Source organism: Erythrolamprus reginae, chromosome 5 (assembly GCF_031021105.1).
Source record: "Erythrolamprus reginae isolate rEryReg1 chromosome 5, rEryReg1.hap1, whole genome shotgun sequence".
NCBI lineage: Eukaryota > Metazoa > Chordata > Lepidosauria > Squamata > Dipsadidae > Erythrolamprus > Erythrolamprus reginae.
In genome coordinates, this window is record NC_091954.1 from 83,805,239 (window position 1) to 83,828,284 (window position 23,046).

Here is a 23,046-nt window from a genome sequence, read left to right on the forward strand (position 1 = left end):
TGGTTTGGGTTACTAGCTCTGCAGAGAATTCCAAACCAGATAGAAAAGCTGAAAATTAAACTAATGTGTTTTCACCATACAAAGTGTTAGTCATCACTATAAAGCCTTTCATGGCACCGGACCAGGGTATCTACGAGACCGCCTTCTGCCGCACAAATCCCAGCGACCGGTTAGGTCCCACAGAGTTGGTTTCCTCCAGGTCCCGTCAACTAAACAATGTTGTTTGGCCGGACCCAGAGGAAGAGCCTTCTCTGTGGCGGCTCCGACCCTCTGGAATCAGCTCCCTCCAGAGATTAGAACTGCCCCCACCCTCCTTGCCTTTCGTAAACTCCTTAAAACCCACCTCTGTCGTCAAGCGTGGGGGAACTGAAACATCTCCCCCTGCCTATGTAGTGTTCTGTGTATGATATGACTGTATGTATGCTTTTTATATATTGGGGTTTCTTATTTTTTAGACTTTTTAAATGTATTATTGTTATTTTAAAATCTAACTATTAGATTTGTCATTATATATTGTTTTTATCATTGCTGTAAGCCGCCCCGAGTCTACGGAGAGGGGCAGCATACAAATCTAATTAATTAATTAATAATAATAATAATAATAATAAATTGATGAAGGAGCTTACAGGCGTGCCTTGAGGTCCAGGGTCCCCTCTTTCTCCCTGTAACCAGAATCACTATTTTAGATGAAAGATAATACTTACTGATAACAACTAATTACAGTATTACAGTTTAATGATTTATGTAGAGAAAGGGAAACAAAGAGCTACATAGAAAAAATAAACACAAAATACATACTTATATATTGTATCTAAGTAATGTAAATAATTATCTAAATAATTTAAATGATTATCTAAATAATTCAAATAGTGATTTTCTTCCATATGGGTATTTTTGCAATTCTTATACTAGAGTGAGAATCATTGATACCACAGATAAGATCACTGTTTTTAATTTAGGAATCCATAATCTTTCCATATAAGTATTAAACCAGTTTTGATATGTCTAGTCTTATATATGTATTCCAAATTAAAACACACCGTTGCACAAAACTCATTTTCAAATAAGTATAAATAAGATTTCACCTCCATAATAAACTATATCAATAATTATATACTTTAAAAGATAATATTTATCTCAACATTTTATTTTCCACTTAGAAATTATAATAAAAAGAATGTAAAAGCCTTTGACGTAGTCTTCATCATTTTTAAATAATAATATAATCCAAAAGTATTGTATTGTATACATGATTTTAAAACATTGAAAATGAATTCATGATGAATAAATCTTGATTAAATTCCATTTTATAGCAGCTGCATGTATTAAAGTCTTATATACACTTTTAGAATTTTAGAATTTCCTAATATTAATAATACAAATATTACTTAAATCAATGGCACTTTTTATGGGTGTAAGTCATGGTTCTTACATACAGGTGTAACTCAAAAAATTGGAATATTATGCAAAAGTTCATTTATTTAAGTAATGCAATTTAAAAGGTGAAAAGGTGAGAGGCTCATAACAGCAACGCAAGATAGTTCAAGCCGTGATTTGTCATATTTGCAATGATTATGGGGTATAACACCTATAAAACCCAAACCCACCATCTCAGAAAATTAGAATATTATATGCGATACAATATCGGACCTCTGAAAAGTATAAGCATGCATATATACTCAGTACTTGGTTTGGGCTCCTTTTGCAGCAATTACTGCCTCAATGCAGCATGACATGGAAGTTATCAGCCTGTGGCACTGCTGAGTTGTTATGGAAGACCAGGATGCTTCAATAGCAGCCGTCAGCTCTTCTGCATTGTTTGGTCTCATGTCTCTCATCTTTCTCTTGGCAATGCCCCATAGATTACTTATAGGGTTCAGGTCAGGCGAGTTTGCTGACCAATCAAGCACAGTAATCCCACGGTCATTGAACCAGGTTTGGTGCTTTTGACAGTATGGTCAGGTGCCAAGTCCTGCTGGAAAATTGAAGTCAGCATCCCTATAAAGCTCAGCTGCAGGAGGAACGATGAAGTGCTCTAAAATCTCCCAGTAGATGGCTGTGTTGACCCTGAATTTAATGAAGCACAGTGAACCAACACCAGCAGATGACATGGCTCCCTAAATTAACACAGACTGTGGAATCCCAGCGACCGGTTAGGTCCCACAGAGTTGCCCTTCTCCGGGTCCCGTCGACTAAGCAATGTCGTTTGGCGGGACCCAGGAGAAGAGCCTTCTCTGTGGCGGCCCCGACCCTCTGGAACAGCTCCCCCCAGATATCAGAGTTGCCCCCACCCTCCTTGCCTTTCGCAAGCTCCTTAAAACCCACCTCTGTCGTCAGGCATGGGGGAATTGAAATTTCCCTTCCCCCTAGGCTTATAGAATTTATACATGGTATGCTTGTATGTATGAGTAGTTATTTAAATTGGGGTTTTTAAGATTATTTTTAATATTAGATTTGTTTACATTGTCTTTTTATATTGTTGTTAGCCACCCCGAGTCTTCGGAGAGGGGCGGCATACAAATCTAATAAATACAAATACAAATACAAAATCTCATTTGGAAACCAAGGATCCAGAGTATGGAGGAACAATGGAGAGGCGCATACAGAAAGATGCTTGAAGTCAAGTGTGAAGTTTCCACAGTCTGTGTTGATTTGGGGAGCCTGCACAACCCTTGTTTTATTGATTGCATGTAATATTCTAATTTTCTGAGATGATGGATTTGGAGGTTTTATGAGCTGTACCTATAATCATCACAATTATGACAAATCACGGCTTGAACTATCTTGCATTGCATGTACAGTAATGAGTCTCTCTCATATATTACATTTCACCTTTTAAGGTGAAATAATCTTTACTGAAATTACTGCATTACTGAAATAAATGAACTTTTGCACAATATTCTAATTTTTCAAGTTTCACCTGTATTTAAAATTATTTATACAACTCTTTATCATGAAGCACTATTTTAAAAATGATATAACACTCACAGTTGACCCTTGAATGAATTTAGAAGAATTTGCGGAATTTCCTTTTTCTCCTTTTTGGCCAGGGAAACCCTATAAAAGATGTTTAAAATTATGATAAAAATAGAAAGAATTTGCATACAAAAGCTTAAATAATAAAGCTTGTTAGTTTTTGGCTTATGTCTGTTATCGGGACCGAAACTCTAATTGAAAATTGCTATGAATGAAAGTGGGTGCACCCTGGGACTATTTTCTGTACAATGAAGTCAATCCAGCATACCTAAGAAAATAGACATAGAAATAAGTAGCATTTATAAATTGATCACAAACTATATAACTCACAAGTGACCCTTTTGGTCCGATGCATCCAACTTCTCCTGGAAGTCCTGGATCGCCTCTTGAACCATTACATCCATCTGCCCCAGGCTTCCCTCGGGGTCCTTCAATTCCTGGTAGCCCCTATAACAGAAAAAAAAATATTAATTCTGTATGTCTATTAAACAACTCATCATTTCTCTCTATATATTGAAAGAATATATTATGAATTAAGAACTAAGACGCCTTAAACAAGATCTAAGTACAGTATTGCCCACAAGATCATATGCTGCAACGTCCTGCCTGTCGGCGACTACTTCAGCTTCAACCACAACAACACAAGAGCACACAACAGATTTAAACTTAATATTAACCGCTCCAAACTTGACTGTAAAAAATACGACTTCAGTAACCGAGTTGTTGAAGCGTGGAACTCATTACCGAACTCCATAGTGTCATCCCCAAACCCCCAACACTTTACCCTTAGATTATCTATGGTTGACCTATCCAGATTCCTAAGAGGTCAGTAAGGGGCGAGTACAAGTGCACTAGAGTGCCTTCCATCCCCTGTCCTATTGCTCTCCTATATCTCCTATTCCTTTCTTCTGTTCCTATATCTCTTCTTCTATTCTTTCATTGATATGTTCTACTGTATTACTATACCTTCTTTTCTATTATTTCTTAGATATATTTTACTACGAGTATCTCCTCTATAACCTTCATCATGTATTTTACTATGTGTGTATATAGATATAGATCCACTAAAACCCTCATTGTGTATTGGACAAAATAAATAAATAAATAAATAAATAAATAAATAAATAAATAAATAGATAGATAGATAGATAGATAGATAAATAAATAAACAAACAAATAAACAAATAAATAAACAAATAAATAAATAAAAATAAGATAAAAATGTAGATAATATTTAGTGCATCTGCAATAGAATTAGAAACAATTCTAAAAAGTTGGTAAGTCTAAACAAACCCAGCTTGGTCAAGACTGACTTGGTAATATTGACCTTAATATGTTCAGTTGTTAAACATACCTGAAACAGAAAGCTGATGTTGGGGTAGTCAGAGGAACAAATTGGACATACAGGAGGCATTTATATGAATCCTATGGTTAACATTCTACTCAAATGTTTACACAAATTAACAGCCAAGTACAAGCTGATACTATATTGTATATGAACATGTATACTAATTCTCATAAATATTATATTGTATATGAACATGTATCATAATTTTTCTGTCATTTTATTATAGAGCTTCTTCTTTCAGCTGCTAATTGTTTGAAGTATCATAATCTATTTTGGGGGCAAACAGCAGCTTCAGTAGGGATTTTATGAAAATTTCTAGCCAACTTTAATACTAATTTATATCCAAATAATCATTCAGATAAAAACAAGAGAAAAAAATTAATAGACTACTTTCTTTGGTGTAGTTTATTATTTATATTCACAATTTATGTTTCTAAATTCTGTTTAATAAAAAGGAGATCGCAAGATTTTTTTTAAAAAAATACAGCGTTATGGTTTGAGAGACAAAGGTAACTTTGAATAAAGTTCTATGAGCTCCATGCTCTTTACTCAGAAAAAAATAGTATTCATCTATTCTGTAATCTGTAATCTGGTATAGTGGATTCCAAGCAATTCATGGGAGAACATTCATACAGAGAGGGTATAATAACTGCTGGTAACAAGATTCTAAACTAGTCTGCCTTACTGCCCAGATCTAACAATATTTTACAACAACAATGTTTGATAAGAACCTTTAAAGTTCTGGGATTTTTCCAAGGAATTTTTCCTTCTTCTCTTCTAGGTAGGGCTAATTCTCATTGCAAAGACTGATGTTAATTCTCTATTAGATAATTTCCTCATAAGTTGTGTCTCACACATTAAAATACCATCAAATAGAATATTTTATTAAGCCCTGAAAAGTGTATATTGTTAGCAGCATCAGCAAACATCTCTATGATGGAGACTACATAATTGACTGCAGAATGTTTTTGATGAATAGTGCAGTTTTTTAAAAAAAATATAGTCAGATCAGATGAACGTAGTAAACGGATATATTGAAATATCAATGCTCTACAGTTTTATATGATATGAAGACATTGTCAGCATACTTACAGGCATTCCATCTAGACCTGAAAATCCTGGAACCCCAGTTGGACCCTGAAGAAATTCAACATTAAACTATATTAATATATGCTTTACTTTAAAAATGACTTATAGAACAATTTTGTATAAATAGATTTATTTTTTCTCACTAGAACAAGCTTGAGAGGCAATACACTCAATCATTAATGCCACTAGATTGAAGAAATTGCCCCTTTCTGACTAATCAGAAAAGGTAGACATTTGACTCCAAGCCCTCACTCATTGCCTTAGTAGGGATGACATGATAGTTAGTCAAACTTGTTTAGGATTGTGAAGTGACGAGGATCTGGTTTATATTCAGGTGAGAGACTACTACAGAATATCAAGATTTAGGGTAAGATTGAAATCAAGTCAAAGAAGTCCTGGCAAAAAATAATAATAATGACAAACCAAATTCCTGTGTCACCAAAATTCTATATGGATGTGTCTATAAAATTATAATTCACTTAATTCAAAAGGAGTTTTCAACTCTACCCTTTGTTCAGCTAATAAACTATTCCTTGTAACCTAGCAGCTTGTTCCTTTGCCAGAAGTCCTACATTCATCATTAAGAAGCAGTTACCAAAATCAAAGTGATATTTATGGAACCATTGGTCAGTTGGCAAGTCAAAGAATGGGCATCAGCGCTGCTGCCACCAGACAAGTAATATGTATGGAAAGAATAATTTATTTTCCTGTTTCAAGCAGCAGGTTCTTCTCCTACTTAAAAGATAATTTTTATTTTCCAGAACTGATTACATCATATAGTTATGGTAAAATGTATACATAGGTTTCGAGAGACAGTAATATCAAACAAGACTGGAAACCAATTTAAGAATTAAGAAAAGTACTATCATGAAAGAATACTGTAGGAGTCTGGAAGGATAAAAGGTGTGACTAAGAATACAATAATTTCATAGAAATTCACCATCAAACCATCTAGACCAGGGGTGGGCAATTAATTTTGCCATGGGGCTACATGAGAAATTGGGATGGTTTTAGAGGGCCGGACCCTGGCCTGACCTAAACACCCAGACCCACTCTACAGACTCCTAATTGTTTGCTTTATGGGAACACAATGCACCACAGTCACTGCGCTGGAGTGTTTACGTGGTTTCTGTGCTCGGTAGGAGGTTGGGGTCTGCTCCAATGCGAGGATGAAAGAGCTCGCCATGTCTGTCGGGACTCCTCCAGTTCCTGCTTTCCTCATGGTTCATCAGGAAAGTAGGAACCGGAAGAGTCTTGGCAGATGCGGTGAGCTCTTTCATCCTTGCACTGGAGCGGACCCTGACCTCCGCGGACCGTTCACAGATAGCAGGTGGGCCAGTCACAGACAGCAGGTGGGCCAGATGCGGCCCGCGGGCCGGCCCTTGCCCAGGTCTGGTCTAGACTAAGCTTAAACAGTAATATGGGTATGTTAATCTTACTGCTCTAACTAATGCCACAATCTCTTTCAAATTGTGTGAATGGCTTCATATGCAGTTATTGCAAATTATACGAAGCCCAGTTTTCATCTGGAACTTTAATTAAAAAACATTATATATTGCAATATTTAATATTGGGACTGTGTAAGACTTTGAATTCTAAGATCCTGGCAAGCATATGAAGAGTAGGAAATTATGCAAATCCTTATTTCCCCAGGACCATGCAGCAGCTGCAGGTAGCCACAAAATACCAAGAAAAATCAAAGTTGCAAAGGACTTGCAAATGTTGCTACATTTCTGCTTCAATATGGTCCAAGCTCAGCTTTTTGCTTTCATGTGTAAAATGTTGTACAATTCTATTTAATACCTATCATGAGTCTGCGGAGAGGGGTGGCATACAAATCAAATCAAATCAAATAAATAAATAAATAGATGGATGGATGGATGGATGAATGAATGAATGAATAAATAAATAAATAAATAAATAAATAAATAAAATCTTTAATGTAAGAATGTTAAGTAACAATAAAATTATTTTATTATTTATTAACTACCATATTTCCTCTTTCACCAAGTGGCCCAGGTAGACCAGGATCACCTCTCTGGCCTTTTTCTCCTGGCAAACCAATAGGTCCAATAGAACCCAAAGCTCCAATTGGACCTTGGACTCCTGGCTGACCAGTTTGCCCCTGTAAAGTAGAAATAATTCAGATTAATTTTCTATGTTAAAAAAAAAAGAACAGCAATAACGATATGAACGATAATTCAGAGGAAGAAAATTGTTCATTCAAACAAAATGTTCATATATGATTTCATATGTCATAGTTTGTAATATAACATTGAATGCATTATATTTTTCTTTATTATATTGTAGCACAGATGTACATATGATACAGTTTTGCAATAAATAAAGTATATTTGTGAAATCTAGAAAGCAGAAAATATATCTTTAAATAGAGCCACTAGAAGCAGCAATTTTTTTTCAAATAAAAAACTCCATTCACGCAAATCACATTTAGACTAAATTAATATAAATACTCATATATGTCTTTTTCCAAGTTTTCACAACTGTTTTGGAAACCATTTTAGCTGTCTAAACATATATTTATGCACATGGATCCCTTTCTTTTGCTGGTTGAAAGTGATGGAAGATTATTTGGTTTAATTGTTAAAAAAGAGAGAATAATATAGAAATACATTTTCAAGTTTGCAATAGAATATAATTTATCTTACCTGATATTATAAGCAGTATATATAGCTTAACTATGTTCTTTTTCTACATTATTTGTAGAAAAAGAATTGTTTTTCTTATTTGATATTCTGTCTATATATCTGTATCTGTCTATCTGTCTATTTCTATGTCTCTATTATATCTATAAATACAGCCACCAGCAGATGTCACTATTTCTTTGTGAGAAGAAAGATAAAAGACCATGGGGAAAAATAAAAATAAATTAAACAGTCAGGATTCCAAAATTAAGTGTTTCAGTAATATATATTTCAGTACCTTGGACAGAATCAAGGACCATACAGTTCTGTTTGTTCTGGCTAATTTATAAATTGAATTCTATACTGAAATTGCTAATGGCAGGGTTCTTCATCACACCTCAAGAGAGCTGCTTAATTAAACATCTGGTATATATTTATTAGGATTCCAAAAAATTAGGTCATATCATCAATGGCAGCTTGTTGTCATGATCTACTTAATCCTATCAGCAAATAGGATAAAAAACTAAAATCAAACCAGATCATATTGAGTCCCTTTCAACTATTAAAATACATTTAATTTTAAAAAAATCTCAAAAACCAGAAAGTACAAGTGCAGAATTTTAACAGAAATAAAAACAGCTGGCTTTATAGAAAAACAGCTAATGATTATAGAATAAAAGGCAAAAACCAACATGTTTTTCTATATAATTATTTTAAATTTTGGATTCCTTAAAATACAATATTCTCATAGCACTAAACATAAGTCTATGATAATTTTACAAACTTTTTCTTTACAAATATTTTACAAAGTCTTTCTTTCCTTTCCTCTTTTTTCCCACTGACATGTTCCTATTTCTGGTTGTCTGAATTAGCAGAAATACAGTATGCATTACTTTTTCATTCAAAACAAAGATTAAATAATAGCCACCTAAGTTGGTCAACTCAATATTATTAATAATGATGAAAAGGGAGAATGAATTCAGATAATTATAGATGGAGTACTATAATCTCCCCATCATTATTTAGTATTTGGGCTCTGTATCTTTTAATTTGGACTTGATTTGCCACTTTTTTTAAAAGTAAGGTCTTGCCCTTAGAATTTAATTAGGCTGAAAAATTGTTACTAAATGCAAGACTGCAGCCAAATCTCAATCAAATCAATACTACTTTTATTATTTACTATATGAATTTTCTCACCAGACATGGAGAGTAAGCAATCTCAATTTACTCTTGTTCAAAGATATAGAGTTGTGCATAACAGTGATTTAATGCATTACGTGAGCAACAAGTGGAACTAAATTTCATTTTTTGCTTCTTTATGTGATTCTCTTTTGTTTGATCTTGGTTTCACATTTTAAAGACTACATTTTTTAGCAATTAAAATTCCAGTTCATTCAAGTGTGGCATTTTCTAATTTTCCATGATATGGTTTATTATCCCACAAATGAGCAAGCCAGGCAAAGAAGTGTTTCAAGGTTTAATAAAATCATGTGTTAAACTCTACTCTTAAAGAAGGAAAAAGTTTGTTAATATGATACCAAAGACTTTAAATAATCAGCTTGTAAAGTAAAATTAAAAGTCTGCATTATCTACATTATCTTAAAAAGATGGATATCTATGGCTTCCACCTTCTTAAGCAATTGTCCCAACACTGTGAGGAAAGGACATCTTTGTATGAATTTATTTATTTATTTATTTATTTATTTATTTATTTATTTATTTATTTATTTATTTATTTATTTATTCATTCATTCATTCATTCATTCATTCATTCATTCATTTAGATTTATAAGCTGCCCCTCTCCTGATGGACTGGCATATAACAATAAAACCAAAATTTAAAACCTCAATATAAGAAAATATCCATCCATCTAACATTCATACTACTGGCTGTGCCACTCAACAACCCCAGGCCTGCCAGCACAGGCTAGGAGGGTAGGGGCAGTGTGAATCTCTGGGGGGAGTTGATTCCAGAGGACTGGAGCTGCTACAGAGAAGGCCCTTCCCTACAGTCCTGCCAGTTGGCATTGCTTGGCTGACAGGACCCAGAGAAGGTCAAATGTCGGTCGCTGGGACACGTGAGGCAGAAGATGGTCCCGTAAATAATCTGGTCCTAAGCCATGTAGGGCTTTATAGGTGATAACTAGCACCTTAAATTGCATTCAGAGACTGATCAGAAGCCAGTGCAGATCACAGAGTGATGGAGTTATATGGGTGTATCTCAGTACACCCATAACAGCTCATGCGGCTGCATTCTGGACTAACTAAAGTCTCTGAACATTCTTTAAGAAGAAAGCATTGCAGTAAGCAAGCCTTCAGGTGATGAGGGCATGAGTGACTGTGAAAAAAGACTCCCTATAAAAACAGGGTTGCAACTGGTGCACCAGGCGAGCCTGTGCCAAACCCCTAGCCACAACTGATAGATGTTGCTTTAGCCTCAACTGCGGGTCTAGAAAGTCTCCCAAGTTACAGACCCACTCTGAGGGGATTAAAGTCTCCCCTCCCAGAGTAATGGATGGACAGATGGATTAGTCCTTGGGAGGCAGAACTCACAGCCACTCTGTCTTGTTGGGTTTGAGCTTGAGCCTGTTAACATCCAAACAGTCACAGCCTCCAGACACTGGAGATCACTTCCACTGCTTTGCTGAATTGACACAGGGTGGAAATGTACAGCTGTGTGTCATCACCGTACTGCTGGAAACTCATCCCGTGCCATTGGATGATCTCACCCAGTGGTTTCATGTAGAAGTTGAAATGTAGGTGGAGAGAATCAATCCCTGAGGCACCCCACAAAGGAGGGACCTAGGAGCCGATCTCTGTCCCCCCAATAACACTGACTGCAATGATCAGAGAAGAGGAGAACCACCATAAAACAGTGCCTCCCACTCCCAGTCTCTCCAGTTGGCACAGAAGGATACCATGGTCGATGGCCTGGGCCTGTCAGGAATTATCCATCAGAATGACCAAAGCAGTTTTGGTGCTGTAGCTGGACCTGAAACCAACTGATAAGGGTCTAGATAATTGGCTTCATCCAAGGATCATAGGAGCTGGAGCGCCATCACCATCTCAAAAACCTTCCCTAGAAAGGGAAAGTTGGAGACGGGATGATAGTTATTCAAAATAGCCTATCTAGGGAAGGCTTCTTGAGGAGAGGGCACACAACCACCTCCTTTAATGGAGGTGAGAAGAACTCAAAGAAGCATTGGTTACCACCTGGATCCAGCCTCATGTCACCTCCCTGCTGGCCAAGACCGGCCAGGAGGGACACGGGTCCAATAAACAGGTAGAGGAGCTGGCAGATCCCATGGCCTATTTCTCATTCTTCAAAAGAATTAGCATGTCAGGTGTTGTAGATTAATGGTTATAATTCTTGGACAAAAGTACTTGACTATCAGAAGTCCAAAGATGTCATCCTACTGATCCAGCCTCCAGCCTCTACTAACTCTATCTATAAGGCTCACTAGAACAATGAATTGTGATTAGGGATATATTGTTGGACTTAATATTACCGAATATAAATTGGTGTTAGCATCACTTTTCAATCATGATTGCTGGTTTAATTAGAATTTCCTAGAATTAATTCAAGATGCTTTAAAATTTAAATTTTAAAACTCCAAAAAATCTAATGTCTGAGAATTCAGAAACTGGATTTGTACTTGCATGAAGGTCAAGAAGCCTGAATTTTAATTTATGAGACACTTAAATCACCCATCAGACTTGAAAAGATTGAAGTACAGTGTTCCCTCGATTTTCACGGGAGATGCATTCCAAGACCGCCCGCGAAAGTCGAATTTCCGCAAAGTAGAGATGCGGAAGTAAATATACCATTTTTGGCTATGGACAGTATCACAAGCCTTCCCTTAACACTTTAAACCCCTAAATTACCATTTCCCATTCCCTTAACAATAATTTACTCACCATTATTACTGGTATTCACCATTGAATAAGACACTTAGTAATCCTGATATTTATAAATGTAATTATTTATTAACAATAATTATTTTTTTTGTTACCTATTTGCAAAAAATATTAGTTTGGCGATGATGTATGACGTCATCAGGCGGGGAAAAACGAAGTATTTTTTAATTCATATTTTTTAAAAAAACCGTGGTATAGGCTATTCGCGAAGTTTGAACCCGCGAAAATCAAGGGAACACTGTACAACTTTTCGCAGAAATAAATAACTCAGCCTTCCATCCTTCCAAGATGGGTAAAATGAGGAACCGGATTGTGGGGCAATAGGCTGGCTCTGTTAAAAAGTGCTATTGCTAACATGTTGTAAGCCGCCTTGATTCTAAGGAGAAGGCCGGCATAAAAAAATTGAATAAATAAATAAAATAAATAAATAAATTCTACTTTAGTCTTTATTCTTAGATTAAGAATTCTGAGTGTATCTTTATTTAGATTTTATTCATGATTATTGTGATTTGGTTTGTTTTTATTTGAAGGGTAGTTTCAATACATGTTAAGAGAAAATAAAACAGGAGAAAATAAAAGAAATTAAAACTTACTCTTGAGCCTTTTTCAGGAAAGCACCGGCAAATGGAACAATCTTGTCCACCACAATGTCCAATATATGAACCCTAAGAAAAAATAGAAGATATTCCTGTTTTACAGTTATCCCATTTCAGATCTGTTTACCAATGTCATATAAATGTATTTGGAAGCTTAGAAATGCTTAATCAGCAATAAGGCTATTAAAAAAACTTGTTTACAAACTAAATATACAAGAAATAATGGGTAAGATATTGGTTGATTAGGAAAAACATTAAAAGGTTATATGCATATGTGTATATATGCATTCTTTTATTTTTCACATTTCTGTATTGTACTCATTCTGTACATACATGTACAGAAAAACATCTAAAATTAACCCCAATAAGACTATCTTTAGACAGCTAAAGTTATAGAAGGCTATTACAATTTTTTTAATAAAAGAGCAGAAGGAAAAAAACATAAACTCGGGAAATTAACTAAGGATAGTAAGGGAGTTTTTAAAAAGTTACTAAATCAAAACTGCAACACACACAAAAATATTATCTCTTGGACAGGGCAAAAGAGATAGGAACCAATCAGTGAATAACATGAAATTAAAGAAATTGCATAATTTGAAATAAAAGAGGATAAGTGTGAGATCTATAAAATACACCAGTCAAGATTCTGGGAATCGTCCTTGAAGTGCTGGGAAACCGGGCAACAAAATTCCTTAGCCAAAACCGAAACAAAAACAAATATCAAGTTATTATTCGGAGCTTTGAAATTTTCTGAGTCCAAGTTTGCTTCCTATAAAACAAACTTTTATAGGAAGTAAATCATATACCAAATCTAGAACAAGGCTGCCAAATATTTCTGGCAGGAATCTTGTGCCTTTAAAGCACTGAAGAAATATAATATAGAAAAAGTTGCTACTGTGAGGTAATAATATTAAATGTGGCATTTTTATGCACATACATATGTTGATTCCACTGGGGAAAGGATTAACTTTTAAAAGAATTTTTAAGCATTCATAAAAATTTCAAGAAGATGGACTATTATTAGATAATACGTTACAGTATCAGCTGCCTAAGTGATAATATAGTTTTCATCCACAGACCTATTGGTCGGAATATGTATAATAAGTATAATATTCATAAAATGTGTGAACTAATCTACCAAATTGGCTATGATTTCATATTTGTATATCAGCCACACAACATGTAAACAAAAAAATGCATTTATTGGTGATATAATGCATCTTGCATTCATGACTTTCCTGGCTTTTGTGCCTCACTATAAATTTAACTGCCTATTACCAAATATGTTTATATTTTCTTGGTGTTTTTAAAGTTATTTATTCATCCATTTATTTATTTTATATATCAAATGTATACGGCTGCCCCTTTCATGAAATGTGACCCTGGGCAATGTTCAACAAAGATATAAAATGATTTTTAAAAAAGTAATTACTAAAATGTTTATTAAAAAATAATAATCCCTGTGCAAGACATTATATGTAAGTAGTCATAGAGGATATCTCCTTGGCCTCCTGAGAGCCTCAAGCCTGATGATATAGTAGAAACATAGAAACATGGAGACATAGAAGACTGACGGCAGAAAAAGACCTCAAGGTCCATCTAGTCTGCCCTTATACTATTTCCTGTATTTTATCTTACAATGGATATAATACAAGAAATAGTATAAGGGCAGACTAGATGGACCATGAGGTCTTTTTCTGCCGTCAGTCTTCTATGTTTCTATGTTTCTACTGTATCATCAGGCCTAAGGCTCTCAGGAGGCCAAGGAGTAGCCAGGCCTAAAGTACATAATGACGGAGCCCTTCAGATTCTCCTCATAGTTTTCTCATTAAATGAATTGGCCATTTTTTCCTTATCAAAAATATTTCCAAAACATTTTGTTTTCTTGATCTTTAGTCTGTATATGTACTTACACATACTTAGTTATGCAAAAAAAGAAAAAGAAAAAAAGAAAAGACATCTGGGTCATTTTATCTTGAGGCAACATTCCAAAGGAAATATCAACCTATCCCTTACTTTTTTGGCTTTTTAGATGCAAGTTTCTGAGGCAGTGTTAAAGGGTTCCTCTCCCCCCCTAACTAAAACATGTTTTATTATCATTCTAGGAAAGCTATGTTTCAGTTTAACCTTGCACTGAAGATTAAAATGCTAGAATAGTCAAAACATAGATTAATCAGAAAAAATTTGAATATTTTTCATCTAACGATTTACAGCACCTCCCGAAGAAAACTGCCAGTGTTTTGTGGAACAATCAAATTATTTTTGCAAGTTGACCTTGGGTTCCTTAGAGGAAGGTGCATAAAAACAAATTAATTACATTTTTGAGCTTCCTCTGCAGGAAATGTTTGGCCTATGTTCTACTCGCAGTTCTCTTAAGATGTCACCATCAGCTAAAATTTGGCTCAGAGGTTTCTCAAATGTCATGGGATTTTGTGGAGGCAGAATTTCTTACACTGATGAATAAGTGGGGAAAGGCTTCCTGAAGAAAGAAAGTTACCTTAAAATTATAATTTGCTACCTCATTATTCGCATCAATTTGGGGAAGTACAGAAGCTATAGAAGTTCTTAGGTTTTCAAGTTGCAGATATTTTAAGCCTGAAACCATCCAAACTGTGTAATTAGTATATATTTTCTAAAAACAAATTTATGAATAGTTTGCCCACAACAATAATAGGGACATTGCTTAGGAAGATTATTAGCCCGTCTTGTAAGATTAATTTCAGATTCAGACCAGATGCTTAGGGGAGTTTTTTCTTAAATCCTCATTTTCAGTTTGCTTCAGCTTCAATGTTATACTCTGTCATGATGTTTAACTGTACAGTGTTCCCTCGATTTTCGCGGGGGATGCGTTCCGAGACCGCCCGCAAAATTTGAATTTCCGCGAAGTAGAGATGCGGAAGTAAATACACTATTTTTGGCTATGAAAAGTATCACAAGCCATCCCTTAACACTTTAAACCCCTAAATTGCAATGTCCCATTCCCTTAGCAACCATTCAGATTATTACTCACCATGTTTCTTTATTAAAGTTTATTAAAAAATATTTATTAAAGGTGGATGAAAGTTTGGTGATGACATATGACGTAATCGGGCGGGAAAAACCGTGGTACAGGGGAAAAACCCGCAAAGTATTTTTTAATTAATATTTTTGAAAAACTGGTATAGACTTTTCGCGAAGTTCGGACCCCTGAAAATCGAGGGAACACTGTACAGAAAATAAGATATGATTTGCTAAACATGGTGTCGAAGTAATTCTCACTAATTATATTCAAGACAAATGTTCATATTGAGCTTTACAGCAAACGTTACTACTTAAAAGTCCCACTATATTCAGTACGTAAATTGAATATATTCAATTGGCTGAAGCTGGCCATTATTTGGGGAGATTTAAATGAGGCAAACTTAAGGAAAGGGCTACCAAAATACTTTCAGCATGTCAATTGTCCCACTAGAGGCAATAATACTTTAGACCATTGCTACACAACACTAAAAGTTGCTTATCAGCCTTTACCATGAGCAGCTCTGGGACACTCTGATCATTGCATGATTCACCTTGTACCTGCTTACAGGCAAAGACTTAAAACTACAAAACCAACAATTAAATCAGTGAAGATTTGGACTGAAGAGGCAAAGTTAAAGCTACAGGTTTGCTTTGACTGCATGGACTGGAATATTTTTGAAGATACCTGTGCAGAAGCGGATGAACTCACAGATACTGTAACATCTTCTGCTTCTGTGAAGACCTAAGTGTACTGACCAGGAACTTGTGAATATACAGTAACAAGAAACCTTGGTTCATAGCTTAACTTAAATAGTTATGTCATTCCAAAGAGGAAGCCTATAGAAAAGGTGATAAAAATGCTGTACAATCAGGCCAGAAATGTATTAACAAGGGAGAGCAGAGCAGCAAAAAGAAGCTATTCTGGAAAGCTGAAGAATCAGTTTTCAACAAATGAACCAGCAAACATGTGGAGAACTCTTAAAATATCACTGGTTATGGCAAACCACCTTCCCAGGGTAAAGGAAATCAGTAGCTGGCAGATGACCTGAAAGTGTTTTACTGCAGGTTTGAAAGGAAACTACAGCCATCTTTATCCACAATCCCCATCTCAGACACATCAACAACAACCAAGCCTCCTATAACTGACCCCATACCATTGGGTCTGATTTAGTTCGGATGTTATAAGGAACCTTGATACTTTCGTGATAGCAGAGAAGGAAGTGCAAGACCTATTTTACACATAAAAGCCAAGAAAAGCTCCAGGCCCAGACAGGATAAGTTCCCTTTGCTTAAAAGTCTATGCTAACCAATTGGCCTCCATCTTCACCTGAATCTTCAATAAATTGGTAGAGATGTGCTATGTTCCTTCTTGCTACAAACATTCTAATATCGTGCCGAAGAAGCCCAAGATCAAGAAACTGAACTACTACAGACCAGTTGCTCTAACATTTGTAGTTATGAAATGTTCTGTCAGGCTCTCTGGTAGAATCCTCCCAAAAATTCACAGGTACAAATTTCAGACACACACACGTTTGAAAATTCAAAGCAATGTTCTTTATAATGAAAATTCACTTAAACCAAGCCCTCTTTTGGTATAGCAAAGAACACTCGTCTCCAAACAAACTGGCAATTTGTACAAGTCCCTCATCAGTTCTGTGATACTTAGCTTGCAGCTGTGAGGCAATTCACAGTCCTTCTTCTTTCACAAAGTGAAACACACTTTGCTCTGGTTTAGTTTCAAAGCAGGGAAAAATCAGCACACAAAAGGTCAAAGTCAGTAAAGCAGTCACGAAACACAACGATCAGATAATCCTCCACAATGGCCAAACCCACAGGCTGCTATTTATAGCAGCCTCACTAATTACCACAGCCCCACCCAACCACAGGTGGCCTCATTTTCTTTGATAATAATCTCTCAGTTGTTGTTGCCTATGCATCGCTCCCCGCATGTGTGGCTGTATCATTAACTCTTGTTCTGAATCCAAGGAGGAGCTGGATAATTGATCTCCTTCTGAGCTGTCTGCCCCACTCTCCTCCTCCCTGTCACTCATGTCTTCTTGGTCAGAGGAGCCTTCATCAGCAGATTCCACCGGGGGGGGGGGAAATAGGCCTGCAACATGTGGATGTCTTCCCCACATCCACAGTCATTGGGGCAGGAGCTGGGCCAGAGCTAACCACAACATGAAAACATTTGAAAGGCTACTGCTGTCCCACTTGAAAACCATTAGGGATCCACTGTTAGACCCTCTGAAATACTGCATACTGAGCAAACAGATCATCAGATGATGCTGTTAATATGGCTCTGCACTACATCCTACAACAACTTGAATTCCAAAGAGCTATGCAAGAGTCCACTTTTAAGACTTCAGTTCAGCATTCAATACCATCATTCCAGACACTTTTCTAACTAAGCTGAACCAGCTAGCAGTACCTGAACGAAGTTTTAAGTGAATCATAAGATTCCTAACAAACAGGAAGCAGCAGGTGAAGCTAAGCAGAATCACATCAGATACCTGTTCAATTAGCACAGGGCCCCCCCAAAGCTGTGTGCTCTCTCCACCTCTTCTCTCTGTATACCAATGACTGCATTTCTAACGATCCATCTGTTAAACTACTAAAGTTATGTTTACACAAACTACTATTCTATACATGTTTGACAAATAAAATAAAATAAATAAATAAATAACTTCAAAAATAATTATGCAACATGCACATGAATAAAAGAAGAAAGGGTTTTTTTTATTTGTATCACTTACCCCATAAGTTGTCTGGACTGAAGCAACAATTATTAGCCACCTAATTCACAGGAGGATACAGGTTAAATTATGATAATTAGCCTCAAATTGATATAACAAAATCTTATTACAAGGATTTAAAAGAATTAGAAAAATTATTAGGAGTTTTTTTCTTCATTTTTCTAACTCAGCGTCTCGGTTTGCATTATACATAGTTTAATATATGACCATTAAAGAGTGATTCTCTATGTCAAACGTACTCAGCCACTGTGGTTACTTTATATCACGTGAGTCTTAAAAATTGAGAAAATCAGAAAAAAGATGGTTAAATATGGGATAGAATATTGGACAAACATGCCACCTTGCTTTCAAGATGTAAAATGGGAAGACTATAAAAGTATGAATTTCATATCCTATGTATTATTTAATAATTCTTCATAGTTCCTTGTTTCCTACCTCATGTTTCTCACTGAAGCCAAAGTTGCAAAGTTTTCTGTCTCTAATAGAGGATGATTAAAATCTTTACTTTGCTTTTCTTAATTTTTATAAGATTTTTCCCTACCAAGTAATAGATACAAAGGATCAGATTATGGGAAATGTACTTCATCACTTCTCGAGGGCACCAGATTACTTACCTCTGCATTGTACCATACTATTCAACCAGTGGTGGGCTTCTAGCCGGAACGCTAAATTGGGCTTGCCGCCACTGCTTCTAAGTGCTTGCAGAGCCAGCGCAATTTTCCTTCTGCACCTGTGCAGGTAGTAAAATCGCGCATGGAGCCATAGGTGCACCCATGTTTCAGTGAGGTTTTTTGCTTCCACGCATGCCGAAACACGGGAGCACCTGCGGCTCCGTGCGCGATTTTGCTGCCTGCACAGGTGTAGAAGCAAAATTGCACTTGCCCCGCAAGTACTCATGAACCACGGCGACGAGCCCAATTTAGTGTTCCCGCTAGAAGCCTTCAGCTGCATTCAACACAAATTGTTCATGACACTTTAAAACTGTTATGACAAGGTTCAATGGCCTAAAAAAAAGATTCCCACCAATAGATAACTTCTCCCACCTACAAAGATTAATTGCCTAGAATATACAAAATTAAGGGATAGAAAGAGCTCCAACCATCGATATATTTGTGCTATATATATTTGAGGCTACCTCTGAAAAATGTTCGGAAACTTCAGATCGTGCAGAACGCGGCCGCGAGAGCCATCGTGGGGCTTCCTAGATTCACCCATGTTCCTGCAACACTCCGTGGCCTGCATTGGCTGCCGATCAGTTTCCAGTCACAATTCAAAGTGTTGGTTATGACCTTTAAAGCCCTGCATGGCATTGGACCAGAGTACCTCCAGAACCGCCTGCTACCGCACGAATCCCAGCAACCGATAAGGTCCCACAGAGTTGGCCTTCTCCGGGTCTCGTCGACCAAACAATGTTGTTTGGCGGGCCCCAGGGAAAGAGCCTTCTCTGTGGCAGCCCTGGCCCTCTGGAATCAACACCCCCCCGGAGATTAGAACTGCACCCACACTCCTTGTCTTTCTTAAATTACTCAAGACCCATCTATACTGCCAGGCATGGGGGGGTTGAGACACCTTTCCCCCAGGCTTTTTTATATTTATGTTTGGGTATGTATATGTTGTTTTATGTGCTTTTTAATATGAGATTTGTTTTCGCTGGAATATTTTTTTTTTATTATTGTTGTTAGCCACCTCGAGTCTTCGGAGAGGGGCGGCATACAAATCTAATAAATTGAATTGAATTGAATTATATTTTGAATTATATTATATTATATAGAAGGAGCTCCAACCGTCGATATATTTATGCTTATATTTTGAATTATATTTTGAATTTTGTTAGTACATAGAAAATATATAGGTACATAGCAAATACAATCTATTTCAAGCAGCACCAATCAGATTAAAAACCAGCAGATTGAGCCTGCTTCTGTTTTCTAATTTGAAAGTTATAATAGCTAGAAAAGAAAACATACCACACACATGGAATCCAATATAAGCAATTCATTATGGATGTAGTTGATATTAATATGTTTGAATCCAGGCCTTCAAAATTTAAATTTTTAATAGTCAAGACTTGATCCCACTGCAGGTATGAAAACCATGTTCACTATTCTTCTTGGCTTTGTGATCTGCTGGGAAAGAAAGTACGACAAAGTTTAATTTTATGCACAAATATTTTTAACTTTTCATTTAAGTTCAGATATTTTGGAAATATCTCCCATGTACTCATAAGAATTATATTGATTCTTTAAAAAAATGAATCAATATAATTCTTATGAGTACATGGAAGATCTCTTTCTAGAACACCCATCCTAAGAAAACCATTTTAATCCAAGTAGAAATATGGAGGCAAATGTAAAGCTAATTTGTTTTGGCCTTGTTTTCTAAATACTTAGCTACTTAAAAAAAATAGCTGAATAGTAACTCTGGCACACCTAGTAGGAGTTTTGATTTTCCTTTGAATAACAAATTCCTTCCATATCACAATTCTGTTCCAAAGAGAGATTTGAGGGTAACATAGCATAACAGAAATACAGTAGTTGGAAAAAAGGTTTAGAATAAGACCAAAAAAGTCTTATTCTTGTTTAGAGTCTGACTAGTTGAGATTCAAAAAATTATTCTAAGGGTTTCAAGTTTGAAACCCAAATGATTGTCTTTAAAAGGTTAACTTAGGGAAAAGTCTTCATTCAGAACATACATTGCATTAAACCATAGCATGCTTTTATCGCCTGCAATTTAGCATGTTGGCCAGGTTTAGCCATTATGCAAAGTAAAATTTGAGGAATACTCATTTTCTCACTAAAATCATAGTTAGCTGAACCATGGTTTTATAAGCATTTAAACCAACCAACCAACCAACCAACCAACCAACCAACCAAACAAACAAACAAACAAACAAACAAACAAACTGAGTATGTCTTTAAAGTATGACATGCTTTTTTCCCCAGAGGGAATATTACCAGGAATGGGCATTAAGTGGAACGGTGTGGAACGCTGTTACACCGGCGGAAATTAACCTGCACATGAGATTCGGCTTCTGCGCATATACAGAAGCTGAATCTCGCAGCCTCAGCCAGCAGCAGCAGCGCCCCCCGTGGGCCCAGAGAGCGTGGTGCTCATCCGGAGGGCATGAGGTGCTTCTGCTGCTGCTGCAGTTGGGACTGGCCAGTGGCTGTGAGGCTGGATCCTGCAAAGTGCAGTGGCAGCTGTCAGTCCCAGCCTGGGGTCGCCAGCAAGAAAAAATGCTCCAGGGTGGGCCTGGTGGGTGGGCGCACCTGGAGGTATCCACCTCTCCAAGCTGCTTCCTGTGCTGGTTTGTCCAGGAGATGTGCCCACTGCCCCGCCTGCTGGAGCCGCCCTGCTCCCACTCTGGCTGTGGCGGGGTGGTGGGCGCATCTCCTGACCAAGCCAGTGCGAGAAGCAGCTTGGAGAGGTGGCTGATGTAGCAGATGGCCAGGAGACGTGCCATGCACCCGAGCGGCTCAAGCAGGTGGGCGGCAGGCATCGCAGCTGGCCATTGGCAACCTCTCTGAGCTGATTGGACAGGAGATGCGCCCACCGCTCCACCTGCTCAAGTCACCTTGCCGCAACCAGAGTGGGAGCGAGGCAGCTCAAGCAGGCAGGGTGGCGTGCGCGCCTCCTGGCCAAGCCAGTCTGAGAAGCAGCTCAGAGAGGTGGCCGCTGTCCACTGTGCCCACCTGCCAGGCCCGCCCTGGAGCATTTTTACCTGCTGGCGACTCCTGGCTGGAACTGACAGCCACCGCTGCCGCCGCTGTGCCTTGCAGGATCTGCAGCCGCTGGCTGGGCCCCGCTGTAGCGGCAGCAGAGGCACCCCGGTCAGTTCCACCTGGGAGCCACCAGTGGGAAGAAATCCTCCAGGAAGCAGAGCAGCTCATCGGGGAGACTCTGGCAGGCGGGTGAAAAATCCAAAAATTCAATTTGAGTGTAGTTAAACTACACTGTTAACTTTGACTATCTTTAAATAAATATTAAAAATGCCTTCTCAGTCAATATAATTTTATAGTCTTAATAATAGAAAGTGAGAGATAGTGACAGTGAAATCCTGAAAACCTTATAAAAGACAATGCTGGAAGGAACACGGAAGTAATATTCCAAATTAGTTTTCAAGGCTGGTTTCCGGAAATAACACCATCTTTTCTTGGATCAGTTAATGTAAAAAGTCTTACTGACAAGGTAAGTTGACAAGAATCATCTTACTGCACCTGCTGTTATAAATCAATCCGATATGAGGAAATGACAGTGAACTCAAGGTCAAAACATTTTATCCTACACCACATATACTAAAAAAAAAGCTGTCACTTCTACCCCCTCTATAATAAAAACAATTAGCCTTAGTGGGTTAAAAATAAGGTCCAAATATTTCTGAAAAAAATCATTTTGTTACAGCTTTGGATGTGAGCCCTAATGTGATTTTTTAAAATTCTCATGAAATAATAATTTTATGCATAATCAGACTAAAAGTGCAAAAACTGGACTATCACAAAAAGAAAGGAACAAAAAATAGAAAATTCTATTCTTTTGTCTCACCTAGTGGTCATCCAGATTTTTGCATTCCAGACTCCTTATATTTAATGAGATTGTTGACTTATCTAATTCAGAACAGGTCCAAAGATGGGCTACAAGAATGGTGGAAGGTCTTAAAGCATAAAACCTCATGGTATCAAGAAGGACTTAATGAACTCAATCTGTATAGTCTGGAGGAC

At 37.0% G+C, this 23,046-nt stretch overlaps 1 protein-coding gene across 1 annotated transcript in view; it reads right to left on the reverse strand.

Moving 5' to 3' along the window:
- The window catches only part of COL4A4 (collagen type IV alpha 4 chain), an 82,952-nt gene that overhangs the window by 57,610 nt on the left and 2,296 nt on the right, over positions 1–23,046 (reverse strand). The window contains exons 2-9 of the mRNA XM_070753335.1: positions 20,296–20,451; positions 18,329–18,368; positions 12,570–12,641; positions 7,404–7,538; positions 5,417–5,461; positions 3,307–3,423; positions 2,989–3,057; positions 627–662 (exon numbers count right to left, since the gene is read on the reverse strand). Of these exons, the coding sequence (XP_070609436.1) occupies positions 627–662; positions 2,989–3,057; positions 3,307–3,423; positions 5,417–5,461; positions 7,404–7,538; positions 12,570–12,641; positions 18,329–18,368; positions 20,296–20,327 (546 nt within the window). The 5' untranslated portion in view covers positions 20,328–20,451. The remainder of the gene's footprint in view (positions 1–626; positions 663–2,988; positions 3,058–3,306; positions 3,424–5,416; positions 5,462–7,403; positions 7,539–12,569; positions 12,642–18,328; positions 18,369–20,295; positions 20,452–23,046) is intronic.